Raw genomic sequence first — 25210 nt, 5'->3', positions numbered from 1 at the left:
TTTGTAATCCATGCTTATTTTTTAAAGTAAACAAGTAGAATTTGTTTTGATTAAAGAGGTGACTTTATCATATTTTTGAAATTATTTAGCATTTTCTGTGCATGTTTTAGCATCCTGTTTTCATGGATTTTAAATTTGGGGTTTTGAATCACTATTTTTGAGTACATATCTAAATGTCTTTCTAAAAATAATTTTGAATTTGTCTGGTTAACATTTATAAAGAATTTATTTATCTGGAGCAATTGAGTTTCAGTTTGAATGCACCTCCTTATAGCTGATTGTTTACATTTTGTGCAATGAACATGCTTGTTTACATTGGTAACAAATACACACGGCTGGATTTAGGCATCATAAGGCCCTAAGCTGTTTGAGATTATGGGTGCCTTTATAATTCTGTTATACTATATTTTAATGCTATATTCATACTATATTTTAATTTTGGGGGGGGGGGCCAAGAAAGTGAGGCCCTAAACTATAGCTTGTGTAGCTCATATGTAAATCCTGCACTGCAAATACTGACAGATTCTTAATAACATCCCATTTAGAGAATTTTCAGTATTTTTTCAGATTTCAGTATAAAATCATCCAAAAGTTCATTGTGAGAGGTAGCCTAGGTTATTTTTTTTCTTTTCATCAATAAGCTTTTATCAGTTTCCAAAATTTTGTTGCATCCTTTGATTTTAAAGTTATCAAAGTTTTAAAGTTGTACTTAATCGCTGTAAACTGTCTTGTTATGATTTGATTGAAGAAAGCTTTAATCCACAAAACTCAGTAGAAGTTAACAGCTTGAATTTTTAGTAAATGAATCTTATAGCAATAATATAAAGAGTGTGTGATCCAAGAGACCACATTTGTATTTGGAACGCAATTTATCTTTGAGCATGAATTAAGCCATTTCGGCTTCATGTCATGTTTTAATTTCACTTTGAACTCGATCTTTCTTTGTGAAGAATATCTCTTCCTTGAAAAAACAAAATATCCTCTTGTGCATCTGTTGGCAAATTCACTGCAGTGGAAAAAATTTTATTCTATGAAACATTTGGCTGCACTAGGAATGATTATAAAAGCAGTTATTGCCAGGAAAGAGGCCAAATCAAAGTGATGGCAACTAGCACCAAAGAAATATGTCAGAATAACAAAGATAGAAGTGGTATGGGTTTAATGGAAATGTACTGAATTTTCTGTACTTAAAAATTTAAATAGAGTGACAAGGAGAAGGTATTAAAAACTAGAGAAATTAGGAGAAGGGAATGCATAGGAAATCAATCTGTCAATTCCAATAATGGGTTCTTTAACATTTATCTGATGAAGTGATTTGAATGATGAAGTGTTTACCATTCCTTTTGACAGCGTGATAAGGACTGTTGTACAGTTATGTCAGTGGTACTTTTATTGTACTCACAAAAGCATGAGACTAAATCTCTAGGGAAAAGTGCAAAAAACGGAAAGGTTTAATATGTGCAGAAATAGAAGCTAGAAGTAGTTCATGCATGGTGTTGCATAGATGCTGGAGATAAACTGCAGGATCTGCCTGCAACAGGTAATTAGAGAGCTGAAAATTAAATGTACAGTCAAAGGATTAAGATCATGTCCAGGTCACCACTATATTATATCAAGTACACAACTATAGTTTGGGTCACCACTGTCCTATATCAAGTATACCACTGTAATTTAGTAGTCATAAATTCATTGTCCTGGAAAAGAAGTGATTCACTTTGTAAAATAACTAGTAGTCATCTAGACAACATAACAGCTTTTATATTAAATAAAAGTAGGTTACAAGGATGCATGCATCTGCACATGAACATGAATGGAATTACACTATTAACTGATATACAGGTATGATTACAGTTATATACATGCAATTTGTTTACAGTTTTAGGTATATGAAATAACGCAGTTAAAATGTATATATGTATGTCATAATTTTTTGTAAAAACTGTTGGAACTTAGAACGTAACAAAAAGAATGCATGTCAGAGTGAAGAATTGCTATGTGTGTGGTTACTAGAGTTGGAGAACTTAAAATTTGGTGACTTTTTCTCAAGTGGTTGCACTAATATGCGAGTACCTCATGCTGAAGCTTTTGGAAACTAGTGTTATAATATAATTTTGTCTTATAAATTTCTAGCAGCAAAAAGTCTAAATCAAATATTGTACAATGAATTTATGTAGCATGAGTGAATATAGATTTGCATTCATTTTTTGTAAAATTCTATGTGCTTTGAGATTTTTTTTTTTTTTTTTTTTTTTTATATATATATATTTCATACAGGAATGGAGGGGTCATACCTCACATTGCAGTTTACCTCCATGAAGAAAGCATTGAAGATGTTGTTTCTACTGCCTTAACAAAGAGTAATGTTAAACTTCAGGTACAAACTTGTAAAATTTTTCCCCTTTCTTGGTAAATGATGTGTGCTGTCAATGTTTTTCCAATTCTATACATAGAAACTAATAGTGATATTGTGGATAAAACCATAGATACTAGTAATTAATCTCAAGTTTATTCTGACAGCTGAGCAGACTAGTTGTTACTAGTACAGGTCAAAGTCTGAATTGAAACTGACAATTCTGGATCTGGGATTTTTCTGGGTCAGTCATCAATTTTAATCTGGTAAGATGTGTGGAAATTATGAAATTAAAAATATGAAAATGTGATTTAGGGAATTATAATATATTTATGACCCTAATGAATCAAAATTTACAAAAAGGGGGGAGGGGAAATGAAAAATATATTTATTTCTTTGTTAGACATAGTTTGTTGTTCAGTCTTAAAGTTCCATTCTTCAAGTCCTGTAATAGCCATGTCAAGAATTCCCACTAAGCAGTTGATCAACATTTTTTTAATTCTCAGCAAATTCTCTGTCACTTATTTTTGTTTCAGATGTATGAAAAGTAAAATGGTGGCTGCGGAGGGGCAGAAATATTAATCATAGAGATGTATGCTGATAAATGATTGTTTCTTCAGTATGGAGATACTTTATTCAGTGCCAAAGTGAAATTAAGAATTTGGACTCTGCATGTTTTATGAAGAAAAAATATCAATTGCACTTATCCAAGAGTAGCATATGCTTAATGCTTAATGCACACACAGTAGACATTTTTCGTAGTTAAGCATGTGGAGGGTCCTGATTCTTAATTTTATTTTGGCACCAAATAAAACACCTCTTTGATCACTAATTTGGCTAACTGCTTGGCATTCATCTTAAACCAAAGCATTCTATCAAAGTTTTTCTTTGATTTTACACCTACTGAATATCATATAATCTTTATGCCAACATGGGGAATTATTTTTTTGCTTTCATCACCACATGGCCATCAATTCACAGCTGCTTGAGAAATGACAGCAATGTCTAAAACAATTTCTGTTTTAAATATCAGTAACTGAATAGCAAACAGCATGGTAACCTTCATGCTGGCATTATGCTTGGCTACAATTACACAATTCAGCCATCTTCATTGTGAAGTTTGTTAACAAGTTCAAATTTAGCATAAATTTCTAAAAATAGATTTTGAAATAGATATTCATAATCCATTTAGTGCTGTTTGAATTAAGAACAGCAGATGTGTAGTTCTGATAAACCTTAAGAGTAATTTTCCTTTATGCACTTGTCACGCTTTCGTGCTTTTTGGCACAAGGCATGCTTTACACTTTTTGACATGACCTATTGGCCATCACCTGCTATGTGCTGTGTGTTTCTTCTATTGATTGACTATTCTTATAACTAGAAATTCTTTACAATTAAAAACCACCAATTTGCATGGCAGATACATGATGGAAAAGTATCCCATAAATTAAATGTGTGAATTTATTTCTTCGAGCTTCAGGTAAGCCTTAAGCATATGTGGGAAACAGACCTAAGTATAAAGTATAATAAATAATAAAACTAACATAATTCAGGTTTAACTTCCCTAGTGCATGATAGGAGCAAGACAAATTTTAGTGGAACAACATTTGCCTTTAGTTACCAGTAGTGTATAGCAGGCACTTCCTGAGCTTTATAATGATAGTCGCAAATTTGAAGGTTTTCAGGTATCACAAGCAAAAAGCAAAATTTTCCAATTAATAGAATTTGTGAAGAAATGTAGAAAAGTAGTAATAAATGAAGATAATATAACAGGAGGTTTCATTGCGAGGACAATGATTTTCTAAATCCAGAAAATATCACTGTTGGCAGTGAAGAAGAGAGAGAGGTTGCCGAAAAGGACAAAATTTCAATGGACAATTTAATGGGAATTCCTGACATGGCAATTACAGGACTTGAGCAATAAAACTTTCTAATGTAACAAGAAATTATGTATATCTATGGAATTAAAGAGAAAGAATGCAAAAAATGAAGCAACTTGCATTGAGAGAAATATTTAATAAAGCAAACAAATAAATGTTAATTTTTTTTTTTTTTTTTTTTTTTTTTTTTTTTAAGTTTAACTCCCTGAAAAGAACCTAAATGCTTCACCATTTCATATTTTTAATTTTTTAATTTCTACCTGTCATCTTACTAGATTTAAAGTAATGATCTAAAATCCCTAAATCTCCCAAATCCAGAATTGTTTAAGTCCAGATGAGTCTGGATCTTGAACTTTGCACTTTCTCTGTTTTAATGTGATTTGCAATATGTGAATGCTATTTAATGTATTTTTTGACTATTTGTTATCAGATTGAATATGCAGTCCTTTTTGAGATAGTCAATCTGGAATCTCTCTTTGTATGTACAGTCCAATGTCTAAAATTTTGGGCATCTAATATCCACACATCCTGACTACAAGCCGAAAAAATAAATTAAATTAAATAATAAAAAAAAAAAAAATATTCTCCTCTTACAAAGTCAAGGAATGTTTATGATAGTGTTCAATAAAAGAAAGAGTGTTGTAAGTGTGATTTTTCTTCTGACTAACTGAGATTTTTACATGTCACTTTCAAACATCTGCTGGTTAGGGAAGTTGTATTTTGACCAGTGACAACACATTGATTGAGTGTGTTGATGTTTGCTAGGATCACACTTTCAGCCCTTGAATAGTTGTGGGAGGGTAGCATTTTCCTAGCTGACCTAAATAAGTGAAAATATTACCATACCTATGTGTAATCATACTAAATTTAAATTGATGTTTTAAAATTGAGAAATCTGGATCTCGGAAATTATACTGTGTTATGGCTTCTGTTGTTATTAATAAATGCTAGTGCTGCCATCTAGGGCATAAAATATTACTTTAGAAGGAAAATATATGTATAAATATAATTTTTGCAACAGTGTTGATTTATCATTGTTTCCTATTTAAAGTAAATTAACCTTTTGCAGGATTTGTCTGCTATTGCTGTGACCACCAAACCTGGTTTGAGAGGATCCTTAAAAGTAGGAGTAAAGTATGCAAAACATTTAGCATCTGCCTGTGGTAAACCACTAATTCCTATTCATCACATGGAAGCTCATGCTTTAACAGCTCGCCTTCTCGAAAAGTAAAGAATAATATAATCAGTTTACCATTATTTAAATGTTCAGTGCATTCTTCCCTTTTTGCTATATGAATGTCATATTTCATCATCTTTTGCATTTTGTATCATATAACTTGGCATTGAAATTAAAACTATTCTTCTGTATTCATAAAGCCAAAAATGTAATATTTTTGGTTTTTAACTTTTTGAACTACTTATATCCTGGAAAGTATATATATATATATACTTTCCTGTTGACCATAATTTGTATCTGTAAACTATCTAAATAAATAAGGAACAATTTATTTCTTCTAATCTTCTACCAGAATGTTAGGCATGAATTAGAGCTAATTTTTATTTAAGGTGATTATATACTATACCTGTAAGCTGTATATGTTGATTATTTAAGTGAAGAAGAATCAAGTTCATTCCAAATTTCTGATAGAATGGTGGTGCAAACTTGGCATCCACCAAATTTTATATCCAACAAAAAGATATATAAGCAATTTTCTTACTCTTTAACAAAATATTCTGTAATTTCTGATTATCCACATTCACCAAAACATCACAAACAAGTATACATGAAGCAGAGCAGAATGCCACCAGAATTGTTATGGCTATGGCTTGGTTTATCTGATTATGGCAAAACCTTGAGGGCTATCTTCCTAAGCGGAGAGATGCTTGCTTTCATGGAGGACTTTCTAAGGGAAACTGATTTGTATACATGTTACACTTGGGAAAAACATCAAAAATGCTCATGCAGCCAGCAGATTCATGAGATTCAAACTTTGGACCGAACTACCAGTGTTCAGCGACTTTACCACTTGGCCGCTGGTGGGCGTGTTATGGCCATGATAGCATCCAATAGTATGACAATGTAGGTATGCACACATCACATTTACCTTAAGGAAATCAAAAATTTAAAAAAACACTCATTATTTATTTGCTGACTCTATTAAACATTTCTTTCAATGTAAGTTGTTAAAGTTGCTTCATTTTTGTGCCAATATTTTCTCTTTAATTCTATAGATAGATGTAATGTCTTGTTTGGTTGCAAAATTCAATTGTTCAAGTCCTGTAATAGCCATATCTGTCACTTTCTTCACTTACTGGTAGACCAATCACTAAATATTTTCTGGTTAGAACCATACTATAAGTTTAACCATCTGTTAGTTGATTGGGGCATTGTCATCACAATGAAAAACTTACATCATCTTCATTTATTACTACTTCTCTCATTTCTTAACAAATATCATTAATTGGATAATTTCACTTTTTTATGATATCTGAAAACTTTCAAATTTGTGCTATCATCATACAGCTTAACTAGCATCCACTATGCACTAATGGCAATGTATCATGTTATTAGTAACTAAGATATGCTGTTCTGCTACGTTTTGTGTTGCTTCTGTCACATGCTGTCAAAGTTAAACCTGTTATCTGTCATACCTATGGCTATTTTCTACTCATGCTTAACCACTTGCGCTATGACTAAACTTCACGGTTGCGGTGCCATGCGCTACAATATAACAAGCAGTAAAGTGTCTCATTTACGTCTGCAAGTGCAATCCAGAGCTGTAACTCGAAATAAACAATCTCGTTATTTACATTTTTGCACGCGGTTTGAGACAAAAGCATCTCAACGTGTGTGACACGTCTTTTTAGTGCAAGTGGTTAAAATTTATCCAAGTCCCAAATAATCACATGCACTTAAAGTTTATCCACTTGATATTTTGCGACACTGTGCAGTCTTCGCAGATCTTAAACTGTGCTGCTAAATGCCTCCCTTCTAAAAATTTTATATCCTAGTACCTTCCCTAAACTCTAAAGATTTTGTCATCCCTTAATTTTGTTGCCCAGTGTTCTTCTAAATTCTAAATTTTTTCCTTCTCTTAAGTCTGCCACCCGGTTGGTCACAGCAGGTCTAGTGCTGGTCTTGGACTGAGTTCGAACAACACTAAATGTTATCTTTTGACCTATGAGTATTATTTACATTTTTTTGTTCATATAGAAAGAAATTTCTGTTAATTTTTTTCTTGTCAACTAAACCAACTACACTGTGAAATGCTGAGTGTTCTTCTTTGAGAGAAATAATCTGGAGTGTTGAAGTGATGAACAGGAAAGTTTGATAAAAGTCGTCTTTTTTTTTTTTTTTTTTTTTTTCTCCCAATTAAGCAACGAGTAGTTAAAAAATAGGTTTGAAGTAATCCAGGAGCTAAAGTGGTCTCTTGAAAAGAAAAGTCTTTAAATCGAATTTCAGCACCAGCAGTTGTTGAGCAGTTGAGGCTGTTAAATGCTAGGAGTTTCACCTGGATTTGATCCCGAGCAAACAGGCTAACTATGTTTTTATTGTTTTCCATATGTGTAATATGTATACAAGCCAGTTTCCTTTTAAAGTCGTCATCTTAAGTTATTTGCCGTAGTCGAATAATTTGCTTGACCTAAGACTGAATTTCAAAGAGACTATACTAAAGTAAATTATTTAAAATTATGTCCAGAACACAAGTGTATAAGCTAAATGTACTAAATCCTTGAAATCTGTTAAAAAGTATAAAGAGCGTACTCTTTTAATGATGAAAGTTTCGTAGATATATGATCCCAAATTTTCACTTTTTGGTACAAATGAAAAATATCAAGAATTGATGTGGACTCTTTATAAAAAAATGGAGGTGGCAACATTCTTCATTAATGGCATGCTTTACTGCTAAAAGAATTGGAGATATATACAAAGTAGATCAAAATATATATATATCATCAAATTCGAATTCTTCATATGTGATAGCATTATAGCTTAAAAAAATTGTCATCAGCTGGACATGATATAAAACATGCCTCACTGCTCTTTAAGAACTATTAAATAAAAATGAAGTAATCTCATTGAATACATATGGAATTTTACATTTCTTAAAATTCTGGGTTACCTACTTTGGCAACATAGTATATTGCCCTGTGATTTTTGTCAGAGTTTGGCAGGTGACAAGTGAGAGCTGGATCCGGACATCTGGGTGGCTTTCACTGACTATTCGGGTATCGTTCAGATCCCGCAACTGTCCAGAAAAACAACATTGCCAAACAGAGACCTATTGCGGTCTTACAATATCAATGCTTATTATACAACATATGACAACATAGAGATACTTTACATCAAAAAGTGTTACTATGTTGAATTACCACAGTAGTAATACACTTGATATATTAATACGTACAATAATAAAAGTTTTAATAAAGTCAGAGTTTGGCAGATAATCAAAGATTAACATTTTTAATTTAATCCTTTCTAACATGCTACCTTTTAAAGTTGGAATTTCAACAACAACAACAACAAAAAAAAAAAAAATGTAGTCCTCTTTAGGTCTAGAGTTCACAGGTAAAATTTTGTAAAGATAGCACTTGCTGTTTTAATTTTGTGAGTGTGCCCGAGACAGGCTCACCCCTCCAAAAAGTATCTCCCTGCTCTCCATATCAGATTCACTATCTGAAAACTATTCATTTAATATTTTTAGCACTTCAGATATGGTCAGCCCTCTCCAATCAATTTGCATATCAATTATCTCAATTATCATTAAAGTCAGAAAAAAAGTAAATTAATGTTATACCTACAATTAAGAAAATTTAAACAAATTAAATTAAATGAACATCTGCAACTCAAAAAGTATAAAAAAAAAAATAAAAAAAAAAAACCATCCCCACCCTCCTCTAGCCCTCTTCCAAGGTAAAAAGAAGGAGAGAATGAACATTAACAAGGAATATAAATCTCATCTTTATAGAAGAAGCCAGAAAAACTTCTGGGGTTGCTAAAGGTAAAGAATTAGAATCAGCTTTGGTAATATATCAGTTCCTATCAGCTAGCCGACAAGTGCCGAATCTATTTTTGTAGATTAGTTCTATTTGATTTTTTATTATATAAGGGAATACAAAAAAACAAATTATGCCTTGATTATTGAAGGTAAAGAAAATTTTATTGAGCGACACACTACAGTATGATGTGGATATGTTATACTATTTTTCGGCTTAATCACAAGTCTCTGTAAACACTTATCTGAATGTTCAACTAAATGTTAATTCTCTGATGTTACAAAATTTGTTCCTTGCTCAAGGAGCCATTGTAGAACTGCTGTTTACATCTTCTAATCATTAATAGTTTATTGTTCTCTTATAAAAATATCCTTATGCAATTTCTGTGGTTATTTACAGATAATAATAATAATATGATGAATATTATTTTGATCCAGAAATAAGGCTACTGCACATTGTCTTCTCTGATCAATATAATGACTTTCCTTACTAATCAGCATCAGTCATATCTGGGCACTGAACTATTTTCACCATTTGATTGTAACTGGACGTGGCATTGTTCCTGTCTCATTCATAACATTACAATAAATTTCAATACAGTTAAAATTTTTGCCTAGATAATTTGTACTGTTTCTCATAACCTGGGAATAAGCTTCTAGTTAATGCATTATTTTGCTTTTGTGTTTTAATGACTCTCATGAATGTAATTTATTTTTGAATCCTCTCTATGAGATAACTAACGATGTAGGAGTTATTTTGTAATACATTAGACATATAAAAATTATACTTCAATGAAAGTCTGAAATATATTGAAATGTTTAAGTCAATTTCAATTGAGTCAAACTGTGATGAAGGTAGGTAATATAATAGAAGAAATATGTAATCTCTTTTTTTTTTTTTCAAAGCAGCATTAGATTATGATTTAAAAATATATAGTATACATCATTAATATCCATTCCAGATCTTTTGGCATGTACCAAACAAATTTGTCTAAAAACAAATAAAAGGAAAATAATTAATCCTTTCTTATTAAAAAAATTCTATTGTTATTATTGTAAATACTGTTTAATACTAAAATACGAATGCAGAGCAAATTAAATACTGTACATAAATGAAGCACTTCACATTATACTGTACATAAATGTTTTTCTGCCAAATTGTTAGGTAAAACGCAATCTTTTAACATCTGTAATCTTTGACTGGTAATCAGTTTCACATATTTCTCAACGTTAGCCAATTTAATATCATCTTAGCCACTGTATTTTTAAAAATGATTTTAATTTTAGATGGTGGAATAATCGCCTGGGAAAAAAATTTTTCCTTAACGTGCTCAACAGAACACTATTTTGTTAGCATGCTATTTTTAGTGTGCTAAACAGAACTTCTGGTAAAATCAGAAGGCATAACAAAGCAGCAGAAAATGACAGCTTTTTTACAAAGCACTAAATTGAAGCCCATTGAATACTTCTGCATTGTTAGCTATTTGTTGGATTGTGCAGAGAGACTACCTATTGTTATTGTTTATGGTAAAAATTTCAGATGGTAGTGCAGCTCAGAATTTTGTAGGAACAGTTGATGCAACTTTGACAGATCTCTGCCAACTTTCATGATTCAGTGGTACTTTCATAGTTTGCAGCCAACAGGATAATATATAAGTACCCTTTGTTCTCATTATCTGAGAAATATAGCAAAATACTAAATTTGTCCAATTTTCTTTAAATTTTTTAATGTAATTTGGGGAAAGGCTGCAAATTCAACATTAATTTTTAAAAGGTTGATCTTTTGATAAGACCTTGTAGATAACCTTATAAATTATTTATTTGCTTATTAAATTTGCTGATTGATGGATGAAGTGGTTGTTTTTTTATGCATATTATTTGTCCTTTATTATAATTTTTTGAAAAATTTGATATATCTCATATAAAAAATAATTTTAATATTTTAAGTTTTGTGACTGGTAATTAATATTTGTTATCACTTTTCCAGTGTTAATAGTTTTAGTCTAACATATTTTTTAATCATTTCTTTGTCTATGGGATATTATTTATTTTGATCCATTACACAGGTCAAGGAACTTATCCTTATGGAATCACAATTGATTATCTGTCAAATAAAAAAATCTTCATCAGGTACTTCAAAATGTTCCTTTTAATTTATTAGCATATTTTAAGCTGATAAATTAAAAGCAGCAGTTTTAACATGATCATCATGAATTTAGGTCTTATGACCATTCAGTTTTTATTTCAAAAAAAGATTGAAACCAATAAACAGTATTTTAATAGTTAGTTTACAGCTATCATAAGTGCATATTGTTATTCATTAAAACTCCGTTTTTGCTTTCTAGCATAGAATTTCCTTTCCTTACCCTTCTTGCCTCTGGTGGACACTGTCAAATTGCATTGGTGAAATCTCTTCAAGAATTCTTGCTGTTGGGAACATCATCACATAACTCACCTGGAGAAGTATTAGATAAAGTAATAACTGGTTTTAAGCTTGGAAGTTAGTATTTCATTACAACCGTACCAAATGATTTGCAAATTTATATGCATAAAGCTATTTTTTGTTCTGCTCAGTTAAGTGAGCAGTTCTGCTGAGTTGACTTTAATGAGTTAATTTACCATGATCTTGTGTCTGGGTAATATTTTGCATCAAATGAAATGTTTCTGAAAATGCCTATTGTTAATATTAAAAGTTTATTTTGTACGTTCATAAAAATAATATAATGCCACCTTTATGGTGTACAAAAAATTTTTCTAAGCATTTGTAGTATATGAAGATTGTATCGTACCAAATCTAGAAAATTCTGTTTGTTTTTGGTGAACATAGATGAATTTTGTAGTAATTAATAACCACTTTGTTATTTAAAAACTATCACATTCTACTTTATGTTTCAAAAACATTAACCCTCCTGGCATTGAGATTTTAACTGAAATTTCAAAGTTCCGCAAAACTTATGAGTAAGTGGTATTTTCTTGATCAAATTCCAAAATGAGCCTCTCACTTTGCACCTTGACTCCTTTTATTGCAATATACATCCCACCCAAAATCAGGTACATCAGGAGCTGTCATAAATGTTCATGTGTAATGAACTAAAAAGCCATCCTTCAATCTGGAATTTTACGTCCAAAACCCTTGGAGGGTTAAATTAAAGCCTTCAGAATTGCCCTCTGTACTTGAACAGGACATAGTTTTCAACAGGAGACAAAATAGTCTCTCTTTCTCTCTTTCTCTCTCTCTCTCTTCCCCCCTCCATATTCTGCTTAAGAACTCAACATCATAAACTTTCAGTATTAGGCCCCTTTATGAGATTACTTTCTCAGGAAAGAGCTGCTTAATTAAATTGACTGAATGCCTGTGTACGCACAAGTATCATTAGATTTAAAATTATTCCAATTATGTATTCATGGATTTTATTTTGTCTGCATTCATTCAGGTGGCAACACTTCCTTAATAATATGAAGAACTGAGGCATATTTTGTACCTTTCTTTTTGAAAATTTTCAGGATTCAAAGTAAGCCGTTTTGTAATTTCACAGGAAAAAAAAAAAAAAAAAAAAAATGCTGTGCTAAAAATCAAAATTAAAAATTGATAAAAGATATTTATAATATTTTTGTATCAAAATTATATCAAGTTTAAATTCAAAAACTCAAACAGTAAGAACAGAACATGAAAAATAAAGTTTTGAAATCAGATTAAAAGAGAATGCTGACTAGAATTCTTAGTTCAAACTGAAATTGGCATGCGATTTAATATTATCTAATGAAATGTACATCTATAAGATCTATAAGATTAGGACTGAAACATTAATTCATACCTAATAAAAAAAGTTATTTTGAAAATGAATCAATATATACCCCAAGTTGACTAAGAAACTTGGAAATGAATTTATGAAAAGATTTTTAGATTTTGAGATACGTGAAAGAAAAGTAAAATGGCTTTAAGATTCATTTGGGGAATGTTGTCATTGATGCTGTTTATGCACTTTTTAACTTCTGTATAAATACATATTAGAACTTTATGAATAGCATGGAGAAAATTAGTGATAATATCTCTTGAAGTCTACTAGATCAAAACAAGAATTGTTATAAAATTGGCAACATTTTAGAATATTTGAAAAATGATAAAACTTTTCCAAAATATACCGGCAATCCTTTTCCCCTTGTCTTTCCCCTTCCTACAGAAAAGATATTAAAGAATAAGTTCAGTTTGAGTCAAAATATACTATGTGTAGTCTATGCTTAGTCAGCAAGTTCCCAGTTCTCTTGCTCCTTTCAGATTCCTGCATACTGATTGCCAGCAATAAGTAATCTTATATTTTAAGGAATAAATCTATATGATAGGATTGTTTTCCTAAAATGATTAGAGCAGTGTATCTCGGAATTGTGATTGTTATATTTCATTGCATTCCATTGAGTATGATCAATTTAATAAATCCCTCGCCCCCCCCCCAATGGAGAGAACAGTTGATTAGGAATGGCCAAATTTAGAACATTGCCCAAGGTGCAACACAGAAAGCAGACCAAAATTATATTTGTGAGAAGAGGAAAAGGAGATATGCAAAACAACCAAGCCTGACAGTGGGCTCGAACCCAGACTTTGAGTTAAGGCTAATAGTTAGCATCCACTAACTCCTAGACTGCTCAGGATGAGAGTTTAATTTATTATGGAATTTAATTTTCAATTGAAATACTTTAGGTTTAACCTTTATGCAGTAAACAAGTTTGCTGATCTCTTTTGTTTCCCGTGCCCAAACCTTAGGGATTAGCATTATTAGTTAGTGCTGCAAAATATGAGAAATCAGTTTGTTGCAGTTTGCATATTTACTACATGTGCTATTAAAAGCTGGTAAATATGAAAGTTTCCAATTCTTGGATTTAGGTATGTAATAACTTGAAAAACGGATGAAAAGTAAATTAGCAGTACGAGTAAACTACATGTTTTAGAAATTCTGAACATGAAAAATAAATCTAGAAATGTCATTATCTCACTGATTTTATACATGAAAGGCTTACAGGAAAACAGAAAGTAATTTTTATTTTTAAGTAAAGTAAGAAAACTAAGGTTTATTATTATATCTTTTTATATTTCTAATGTTTTAATTGTTTAATTTTTTTTGCAACTTTTGTTTGAAATTATTTTAATTACACAAAACAGCAAATGTGTTGGGGAGTGATCTTCTTGTGTAAGAATATTTAAATCTTTAATCAAGTTTTATTCTTGATTTAAACAATGATATATTTTTTAATTTTTTTGGGGGGGCACATGATTTGGTTTTTATAATTACTTCGTGCATTATAAAATGACAAAACACATTTGCTTCTATTAATTCTTGTGATATAGTCAGAAATTGTTTTATTCCCCTTGAAAAATCAATTAATTTCCAATTATTAGCAATAATTATTTAAATCTTTACTTTTATTTACTGTATTTTTATAAAAGTGGCTCAAATTTTAATTTTGCCTAAGTATTGTTGTTAATAAATTATTTCCTTTTATGAATCTTCTCATAAAAATGGACAATTATTAATATTTATTAATTTACCTTTTTTATTAATATTCACTATTTTTATTGATATGAACAGTTCCCCCCCCCTAAGAGATAATCCCAAAACTATTAACCCTCTGACTACTCAATTTGTGCACCAAAATCACTTCAAAAATTGCGTATTTTGAATCTATATATTGGAGAATTGAAATATGCATTTTTTATATAGATTTTTATCATGAGAAACTAAGCTGTTAGAAAAACCAATTTCAGATATTATCACACAAAGAAAATGTGTTTTAATAAATTTCAATTGAATTACAGTTCTTTCTATTTAATATTTATATAAAAAAAATAAAATGTGTAAAACTTTTACTATTATTCACTGAGAGAAACTATTATTCACTGAGAGAAAAAAGTACCTTAGAAATGTAGTTTAGTATGACATAGTTTGAAACAAGTTTCAAGGCAAAGTATATCAAAACTAAAATCACTTTAAGAATCTGATAAATCATCAGAAATATGTACTCTGTCAATCACTGAATGTTTTCTAGCAACCATTTCTGATTAGAAAAAGGCAGCAAACATAGTGAAATTAGAGTGGTAAATACGAAGTACCTTCAAATGCCACAATTTAGTGGACGACTAATGACATCTGTTAGTCAAAACCTAAATTAAACATCTAATACAGTATATAACTTATTTTGCTGTCTAAACGGTGAAAAGGCGAAATGCATTCCTCAATAAAGGATGAAAAACACATGCCTGCGAAAATCGCGGCATGAGCAAATTTTGCTACATTTCAGTTGCCTGTGGAAATCACAGGATGAGCAGCCAGATTATTAATATATCTCAAATTACTAGCAAAATCTTCTATCCAAACTACTTAACTACCATTCAAAAACTACTTAAATACTCATATATATATATAATATTAATTTTGTATTTAAGATGTTTTGGTTTAATTTCAGATAGCTCGAAGATTAAAGTTACAAAATTTGCCGGAGTGCTATGAGATGAGTGGTGGACAAGCCATTGAATTCATGGCAAAAGATGGTGATCCATTAGCATATAGTTTTCCTTATTCATTGACTCATCACAGAGACTGTAACTTCTCATTTTCAGGATTTACATCTTTCGCAACTAAAACTATAGAAATCGAAGAAGAAGAATATGGTACATTATATTATATATTTGATACATTATAAATAATGATAAAACTATTTTTTATTGAGAATATAATTAAAAATTTTTTTAATTTTCTTATTTCTTAAGAAACTTGAAATGTTGTTGCTTTTTCATTCACTGTTTTTTTTTTTTTTTTTTTTTTTTTTTTTTTTTTTTTTTTTTTTTTTTTTTGTTTTTTGTTTTTTGTAGTTTGAATCTTTAAACTTTTTTTAATTTAAGAGCTCATCACCCTTTCAAATGATGCATTCAACATATTTGTTGTCATGAACAGATTCTGAATGATGTCACATTTTAGTTGGAGCCATAGAGCTATTTGGGAGAACTTTGCTGCGTATCACACACTGAGGATTACTGTGATTGTTCATGGATTCTAAAGACATAACTTACATCATACATTCTAAATTTTTTAGTAACTGCTGTGGTGTTATTACTTGTAGAAGGACTCACTGGACTTCTTCTGGGATGATTTCATTTGTATTACTCTGATATTATTATCATTATCTCTAGCAGCTGAGCTAGTTGTTGAATTCAAAGCAAAAACCATAATCAAGCAGAAAAGTCAAATTCTATAAAGTTCTGTAGTAGGATGCTTTAGAGTGCCTTTTTTTAAGACAACTCTTCATTCTGCAACAAATATTAGAAACAATTTTTAAAACAGAAGTACTGTAACAATTATCTATTAAGACCAAATAAAATTTAAATTTGATAATGTTAATAGCAGAATATAAAATACAAACAAATTATTATTATAATAATAATTTCTAGGTTATAAAACTCCAAAGACAGAAAGTAACAGCTGATCTCCATCTGCTCTGGATGATGTGGTGCTCAGTAAATACTGGTTATTTTCCAAGCAAACTTTATTGTAATGAAAAATGATGAGCAAACAACTTGTATAAAATTATTAACTTCTGCTGTGAATCACATTAGGAAAATATTTCAGTTGGAAGATATGCATGATGGAATGTATCTGCAATTTTGATTCTTCTTGTATTTGTGTGTGTAACTGTCAAAAAATAAATGTTTATATTGTTTCCTGATTGAATTTCCTCTTAATATACATTATGGCCATTAAGGTGTTGCATTATTTACTTTACTTTTAATGTCGTGGAAGAATATGTGCTATGTAATGTTATAAAAACCAACAAAGTTTATCAGTAGGCAAACCTTAAATAAAAAACAAAAATCTCAATCAATTTAGATTTTTTAACACACACATTGACAGATAACTACAGTTGGCTCCTTACAGCACCCTTTTATTTTCATTATATATATGTATATAAGCTGAGAGACTTCTGTGTACTTTAAGATTTGTGGGATTTCCCATGTATAATGATCAATAAAGAAACGAGCATGAGAGTAACCAATACCATGATTCAGCACGTGGGTGCTCTAAAATACAAAAAATTGCCCCCATGGCATCATCACAACTTGTGGTGTCAGACAGTCACATTTGCATCACTTGTGCAGATTAGTAAGTGGAAGAGGGGGTTTCTTTTTATTCTATTTTTTTTAAGGTCTGAGCATTCATTTTTATCACTTTTTTTAAGTTGCTTCTTGAATGTAATAAAAAAAGCACATAAGTTTTGCAGAACCCTTGAGCGATCTCCGTTGAACACCATTTAAGAAATGTTTCTTTACATTAAAGAGCTTTGCTGAGGGCTTCAGTGCCTATTAGGGGTCAAGCATTAAAAATGCTAGATATAGGTAACTTGACTGAGTTCATATCCTGGCAAATGGGCTGGCCAATGGAAGTTTTTATGGTTTTCCTTTTATATAACATATATAAGAGCCGATTTTCCTTAAAACGTTTTTCATAAAAGCATTCGTCTGCTTAGAGAGAGAGCCTCATATGCTTTGCCATAATCAAAATTAGCCAAGATTTCAGAATGGCTAATTTTCATATTTTTTCATTTCATTGTCATATTCAGCAGTACTGCAAATTTTTATTCTCTGGATCTATGCTGCAAAGAATTTTTCAATCACTCAAATTTTGTATATTGTTTCCTTCATTTATCCATTCCAAAATGTTATTCTTTTAACCTTTGGAGCATGTCTATGAATTGATTGCCAATTACCAGTACTTTCATTTTTAAAATATGTAAACCACATATTTTACAGGACTGAACAATTGGAAGACCATTATATGGCCCATTACTGGTAAGAAAGGCAAAGAATCAATTACTGATTAAGTTCGCTAATGTTATTGATTTCTGCTGTACTGTTTCTAATGCTGCTATATTTTAGTTGTTGCTAGCTTCGTTAACAGAGACTTAATAGAAGTTTGATTTTTAGAGGTTTTACTGTGTTTCATTTAAACTAAGTATTATGAGCATTTGGAATAAGTTATCCTATTGCTTGGCAATAAAACTGATTTAAATTATTTTATGAGTAAATTTTTATTTTTATTTTTTTTAGATGTACCACCTGATGGTGTTGTTCCCACTGCAAAAGATATATGTGCATCACTCCTTCATGGTTATGCTCTTCATATGATGCATCGCATTCATCGAGCATTTATATTTTGTGAAATAAAAAATCTCTTGAATTCAAATAAAAGATCGTTGGTGTTTTCTGGTGGTGTTGCTTGCAACACTTATATACGAACTGCATTAAATAATATGTGTGCAGCACTAAATACAGAATTCTACTGCCCACCTTCCAGACTTTGCACTGACAATGGCATTATGATTGCATGGTAAGTGAAAATATTTATTATCTATTAAAGTGCAAAATAATTCTTATTGAATTTTACAATAATTTATGAATTAAAGAGTATGTTCTGTATAAGTCTAAAATACGCTTGCTCAGAACATTTTGTTAGAATATTTGGATATTTTAATAAATGTAGTTAGCTCTCTTAGTTTATTGTCAAGTGAAATAATGGCTATGCTGTAACAGTTAGAGGTTGGTATTATCATTGCTGAGCATGTTGCATCATTTGGAAGTTCTCTTCAAATTGGAAGTGACTCATTTTTCTGTGAGCAAAAAGGTATTGTCCATCTAAAATTAATTACCATGCATTAAGTGGATGGTGATAAATTTTGTGCACAAATCCGTTATTTGAGAATCTGATTGGTACTGAGTATAATTATCAACAAAGGAAGCTTCATAACTGGAATGAGGAAAATATTATTATTAAATTGATCATTGAAAACAAGAAGCTGCTGATTGCCAGGATGAAACTGGTGTTTTACTTAGGAACATATACCATATCATCGTAAAGCTTGTGAAATTTTTTTTAAAAAAATGCATTTTGACTGGATACTTTTTATATTGATAGATCAGGTAAGGCACAATATTTCCATACAGCTCTCACATTACTGGATCATTATATGAAGGAAATGAATTCATAAATATAATCTTGAATCAAGAACTTCCAATCTATCATTTCTCAACAGAAATATATGAATATGTGAAATATATGTACAGTACAAAGTCTGAAATCGGGACTTTGGCGATTCTGGATTTGGTATTTTTCCGGATATTAGATCATCAGTTTAAATCTAGTAAGATGGCATATAGAAATTATAAAATTAAAAATATGAAATCATGATTTATGAAATAATGAAGTATTTATGATCTAAAGAGTATCAAATTTAAAAAAAAAAAAAAACTTAATATTTATCTGTTTACCATATTAAACATTTCTTTCAATGTAAGTTGTTTAAGTTGCTTTGTTTTTTGTGCTAATACTTTCTCTTTAATTCTGTAGAAAGACATAATCTCTTGTTTAGTTACATTGTTGAAGTCCTGTAACTGCTGTGTCGAGAATTCCGACTGACTTGTCAATCGAATTTTTTTCGTTTTTTGTAACTTCTCTGTCACTTTTTTCTGGATCTAGAACCATACTACAGATTTCGCAATTTATTAACTGATTGATGATTAAGAAACATTGTCATCACAATGAAAAACTTCTCTTATATCATATTCATTTATTACCGCTTCTTCACATTTCTTTGCGAAATTCGTTAATTGGAAAATTTCACCTTTGTTTTGTGATATACGAAAACCTTTAAAATGTGCAGCTATCATCATCAAATTTAGCTATCATTCACTATACAAATTTGGCTATGCATCATGAGCTTGCCGACTAACAACAAGTTGTTCCGTTAAATTTTATTGTGCTTCTATCGTGCACTGAGACAATTAAGCTTGAATTGTGTTAGTTATTATACTTATGTCTATTTCTTGCACATGCTTAAGACTTATCAGACTTCTAAATAAATAAATTCCCACATATACTTAAGCCTTAATGAGGGCCCACACTAAATATCTCTCTGCCTGATGCAATTTCTGTGGGTCCTAAATTCTGCGGCCCAGTACCACCTTATGGAACCCTGGCACTGGTTCTAGGTTAATGTGAATAACAAATCAGTTATTCTTAATTCAAATAGTCCTAAATGTAATCTTTGGTTCTATGAGTATCGTCAACAAAATCTATTTTTAGCATATGGAAAGAAATTTTTGTTAAATTTTTCCTTGTCAACATTTTTTAGCACATTTAACTTAAATCTGTAATCATCGCCAAGCATAATGTCAACATAAAAGGTTACCATACTCCTTTGTTATTCAATTACTAACATAAAAGAAAATTGTTTAGGCATCGCTACATGAGTCATTACCCAAGTTGTCATGTTTTGATAAACATGCAGTGATGATTATCCGCCAGGTTTGTGTCAGATCAATGATGTATATATGTGGAATATTTCGGTTTTAGATATGTACAAAGCAGATACATAGCAACTGAGCTAAATCACTGATCGTACAAATGTATACTAAAATGATTGTTTCTTCAATTACAAGGTATTTTATTTATTTAGTGTCGAAGTGAAATTAAGAATCGGGAATCTCCAGATGTTTTATTATGCGCAGAGGGGGGAATCAAATACGCATGCGTAAAGCCTACCAGAAAAACGTTTTTGGTGGTTTTGAGGTCCAGATTTTAGATCATTCCAGGTAATGGACGTCCGGATTTTGGACTTTGTACTGCATATGAAATTTCTGAATGGAAACATCTCAAATTCCCCATTTCTGAAAAAATGTAACTGGTTCCATCTGCAAGTTGATGTGCCTTCTTCAACAAAGAAGGCATTGTGAATCCGGAATTCATGCTGAGAAGATTCATTAATATTGTAACATCCTGTTGTAGAACTTTGAAAACATTGAAAAGGATGATTAAAAATCAATGGCATGAAAAATCTGACAAAAGGAAATTGTGCTTCTCTATGACAATGCAAAATTGCTTTTGGATTACATCTTTAAAAGTGCTAATATCCAGTCTTCTATAACAAGGATTCTGACTTTTCCCTTTTTACTGAAGCAGATGTTTTGCAATGTTTGATGCTTAAACTGTGCCAGAGCCTGGATCTAGTACATCTCAGTTTGCAAGACAAATCTTATTTCTAGGCAGAGTGCAGCAAACCCTTAAATACAAAGGGCTGTAGTACTTCTTTAATGAAACTGAACATAAAAATAAGTCTTAAAAATCAATTGTAACTTCTGAATGCATACTTGTCTTTTTCCAGGAAACAAATCCTTAGATGAAGATTGAGATTTTTAAGGGAAGAACCCATCCCCCTCACATAAACTGTCATGTCAGGATCATATTCTCCAGGAAGTGCAATGAATTGCTTGTTCGAGAATGGGAATTTTTCATACTCAAAAGTAGTAGACATGATCATTTTGAATGTATCATCAGATCCACTGATTCCATATAAGATGCTTCAATTACTCACGATTTGCAATAAAATGACAGAATGAAACATTGTTTTATGTTCTTAAATGCACTTCAAGTTGTAGAGTCTTCTAGTATGTTTTGGAATCATACACTGTAGACCCTAGCTGAAAAGACTAAGGAGCAAATTTTTGCTAGGTCTTGGAAGAACAGATGACTGAAGAAGAAAGTTTAAATAACCTTTTTATTTGAACTTAACAAAAATGCACTCGCTCGGTGCTCACAATCTATCACCACTTGTGGCTAATTAACTTAACAGAAGAATAAGATGTAAAATCACTATGAAGTAAGACTGGTTACACGACTGGCTCCTTATTTATCTAAATTACTAAATCAGCTGCATATATAGCAAAGCCAAACCTAGACTATCAATATAATCTAAAGTAGTGGCTAAGCACCAACTACTCATGCATAAATTTGAAACTAACTCTCCTATTACAAACTCTTAAAAACTCTGCTTAAGTACTGATTCCAAACTCTCTTAGATTTGCATACTATATCATAAAAATTCTGGCAGGAAACTGAAATCAGAAGGGAAAGAAAGTTTCTGAAATTAAAAAATAATTGGTTAGAATAAAATAAGGTCTTTACAAAGTTACAGCAGACTTAACACATTGAAGCACTAAGGTATTGGCTCGAACACATCCAAGGCTAGTAACTTTCCATGGCACCTGTAGATTTTTTAGAATGATGTAACCAAATATGTGAGAAGAAAATGGTCACTTGCACAGAACTTTATGTTTGCTCTCAGCTTACAGGTCAACCATCGGATTTAGGGAATGTTTTTCCCCCATTGCCAAGTTCTGTTTGATAGCTAGAAGTATATTGGCAGTGGATCATAGTCAGAAAAAATGTTAAAATCTTCTCTATTTGTTTTCATATTTACACCTACCTATTAAAATTTTCTTATATTCTCTTATACTGCTTTCAGCATTCTCTCTTTTTTCGTTAGTTGTACTTTAACCATTTTAATGTTATTCATTCGTATGTTTGGGAAAGAATGATTCTTGTTTCTGTCATCCCTTGAAGTAGTATACTATCAGAGCTTAAGTTCAACCAAAGCCTATCTTCATAATTACATAGTTTTTGAATGATAATGTAATTCCAGCCAGAGCTATAAATAAGACAAGGTCTGATATTTTATCACTTTCCGAAAAGGTCCGAGGGTTAATTTGATTTAATAAATCTTATTTATCCTTCTTAGATTTCATTGAATTTTAATTACTAATTATTTTATTTTAATAATAATAATTATTATTATTAGTCATCAGAAATATTACTATTATTATTGTTGTTCATCTTTTCTGACAGCTTTTCATAGGGCTCTGGTACTTCTAATTTTAGAAATTATGTCATGAATAAAAGTATATTATGAATAGGAGTTAAAAAATTAGCTGATAATAAGTCAAGATAATTTATTTGAAAATAACTCTTCATTATATACTAGAATGTAATTTTATCATGTTTACTTTCATAAAAAGACATAAATCTTGGATCAATCTTTTTGTATTGCATGAAGTACAGCTTATTCAACCTTTTTCAGAGTTAACAGATTTGTTTAATTTTACAGACGTTAATGCTGAAAATAACACTTCACTCAAATGTGTTCTAGAAAATATTAGAAATATGCTTAAGACCATTTCAGAAAGCTTTGAAAATTCTGTCCTGTTCACCAGCCAAAATTCAGCTAACAATTTTATAGAAAACTCAAGATTCAAGCCAGTATCATTTGATAACTTAGTAATTTCTTCATTAGAGCATATATTAATTTTTCTATCGAAAACATATAATTTTACTTTTTAACAATGCAGCTATTTTATTTAAGTGATCTGTTTAAATTATTCAGTTTTTCAGAAATATCTGACAAATAATAGAGAATTTTAAAAGCCATAATTCATTGTGAAAAAGTAAACAAAATTAAATACCTGCTGACTTAAATATATAACAATTTCATCTTTCTATTATAATAATTTGTATAAATTTCATCTTTGTGAGAGCTATAGTATTTCTGCATATAACAATAAAATTTGGTAATCGTATCTACGTTTTTGTAAAATTTTGAAAATAAGTGATTGTTAAGGGCTTGGCTTTTTTATCAAAATTAATAATTTAGATGACATCACAAAGCACAGCATTTAAATATAGTGATATTTTTTGGGGGATTTCGAGGCATGCAGTAAGGAAAAGTGATATATTCATTGATACATACTTTTGATACAAATCCAATATTCTCGTTTAGCATTTGTCTGTATAAACACCAACACTACTCTACTCTAAATCTTCATTTGTGAAAAATTCATTAAGATAAATGTCTTTATCACTCGTGCTCACCCCCAAAGGACAACAAAACAATTTTTCATACATTTTTCCTAGAAATTCTGGATTACTAAAATAAAAGATGACAATGAAATTGCAAAAGTAATTCATATCAAACTTCATAAATATAATGTATATGTTGAAGAGAATATTCATAAAATTTCCGTATGAAAGTTAATATAAGCATAAAAAATCTAAAAATATTCTATCTTAAAATTTATGTTTCTGATTTAGTATGCAATTTTTGTTTTTATATTTTGACTGATGAATAAAATTAGTTTCTTCTGATAGTTCAAGTGAGTTATTAGATTGAACCTGAATAGAGATTACTAGCTGACTACATTGATCTTCATCTAATCAACATGAAAGCAAGGTTATGAGGAATTATAGCCTGATTTAGGGGCCCTAAGCATAGGCAATAATAAGACTGTGAGTTTGCAAGTAATGAAAAGAATTATTTGGCTTCAAAGCTACAGCTCTATTTAAAATAAGATGTCAAACATAATTACATTCCTCTATAAATTAACTGTACAGTATACTAATTTACAAAATTATATGCTTGTAATATGTTTTTCTGTGTATAAGGATGCTTGTAAGAATTTCATTATGAAACAAAGGTAATGTTGTAACAAATGATATGAGTAAAACAGAAGAGGGCATATTCTTTTCTTTTCCTTTTTTTTTTTTTTTTTTACCTTATAAAAAAGATAGGCAATGGGTTTGCTAATAATTCTAAAAGATTCCCCTTCCCTTATTGTATGTTAAGAAATCTTAAATAGTGTTACTTAAAATGAAGGATTGAAGAGATCTGAAAGGAATTATTCTTTTCCCCTCTATAAAACAATTAGACAGTACATACATTGATGAGAAAGTACATCAGGGTTGCTATCACTTGTTGATGATAAAACAAAGCTCTCTCAGTTCACTCAGAAATTTAATTCATAAGGAACCAGGTACAGCCAACCCTATTTCAAGATGCTATTCAGTAGGGGTAAATAACCAATCACAGTTAGCAAGATGACACAAGGCCTGTTCACTCTCGCAATTTCACAGCTTATTATATATATATGGCATTTTGCCTGGATAATATAGAATTAATTTTCAGTCAGTGAGGATCCAGAAATTGTCTTAATAGTTTTGCTAAAATTTGTTAACTCCTCAAATTTAGTTACACAGTAACAGATGGGGTCATACGTTGAAAAATCTTAATCTAGTGAACCCTAGAAAAAATTTAAATTGGACCTCTTGAATTAGCAA

At 30.5% G+C, this 25210-nt stretch overlaps 1 protein-coding gene across 4 annotated transcripts in view; it reads left to right on the top strand.

Annotated features, from left to right (window-relative positions):
* The window catches only part of Tcs4 (Threonyl-carbamoyl synthesis 4), a 500068-nt gene that overhangs the window by 469926 nt on the left and 4932 nt on the right, over positions 1–25210 (top strand). For 3 of the 4 annotated variants that reach the window (XM_035371848.2, XM_085811721.1, XM_035371847.2), the window contains exons 2-6: positions 2275–2374; positions 5300–5457; positions 11573–11702; positions 15684–15888; positions 18319–18598. In XM_035371848.2, coding sequence (XP_035227739.1) covers positions 2275–2374; positions 5300–5457; positions 11573–11702; positions 15684–15888; positions 18319–18598 — 873 coding nt within the window. Of the gene's footprint in view, positions 1–2274; positions 2375–5299; positions 5458–11572; positions 11703–15683; positions 15889–18318; positions 18599–25210 lie in introns of those variants that run through there. The other variant, XR_015039772.1, reaches the window with a different exon arrangement.

The sequence above is a fragment of the Stegodyphus dumicola genome, chromosome 2, assembly GCF_044657685.1.
Source record: "Stegodyphus dumicola isolate Sdum_Otavi_A_Nest chromosome 2, ASM4465768v1".
In the NCBI taxonomy this organism is placed as follows: Eukaryota; Metazoa; Arthropoda; class Arachnida; order Araneae; family Eresidae; genus Stegodyphus; species Stegodyphus dumicola.
Note: the sequence above shows the minus strand (reverse complement) of the source record. Positions and strands in the feature narration are given on the sequence as shown.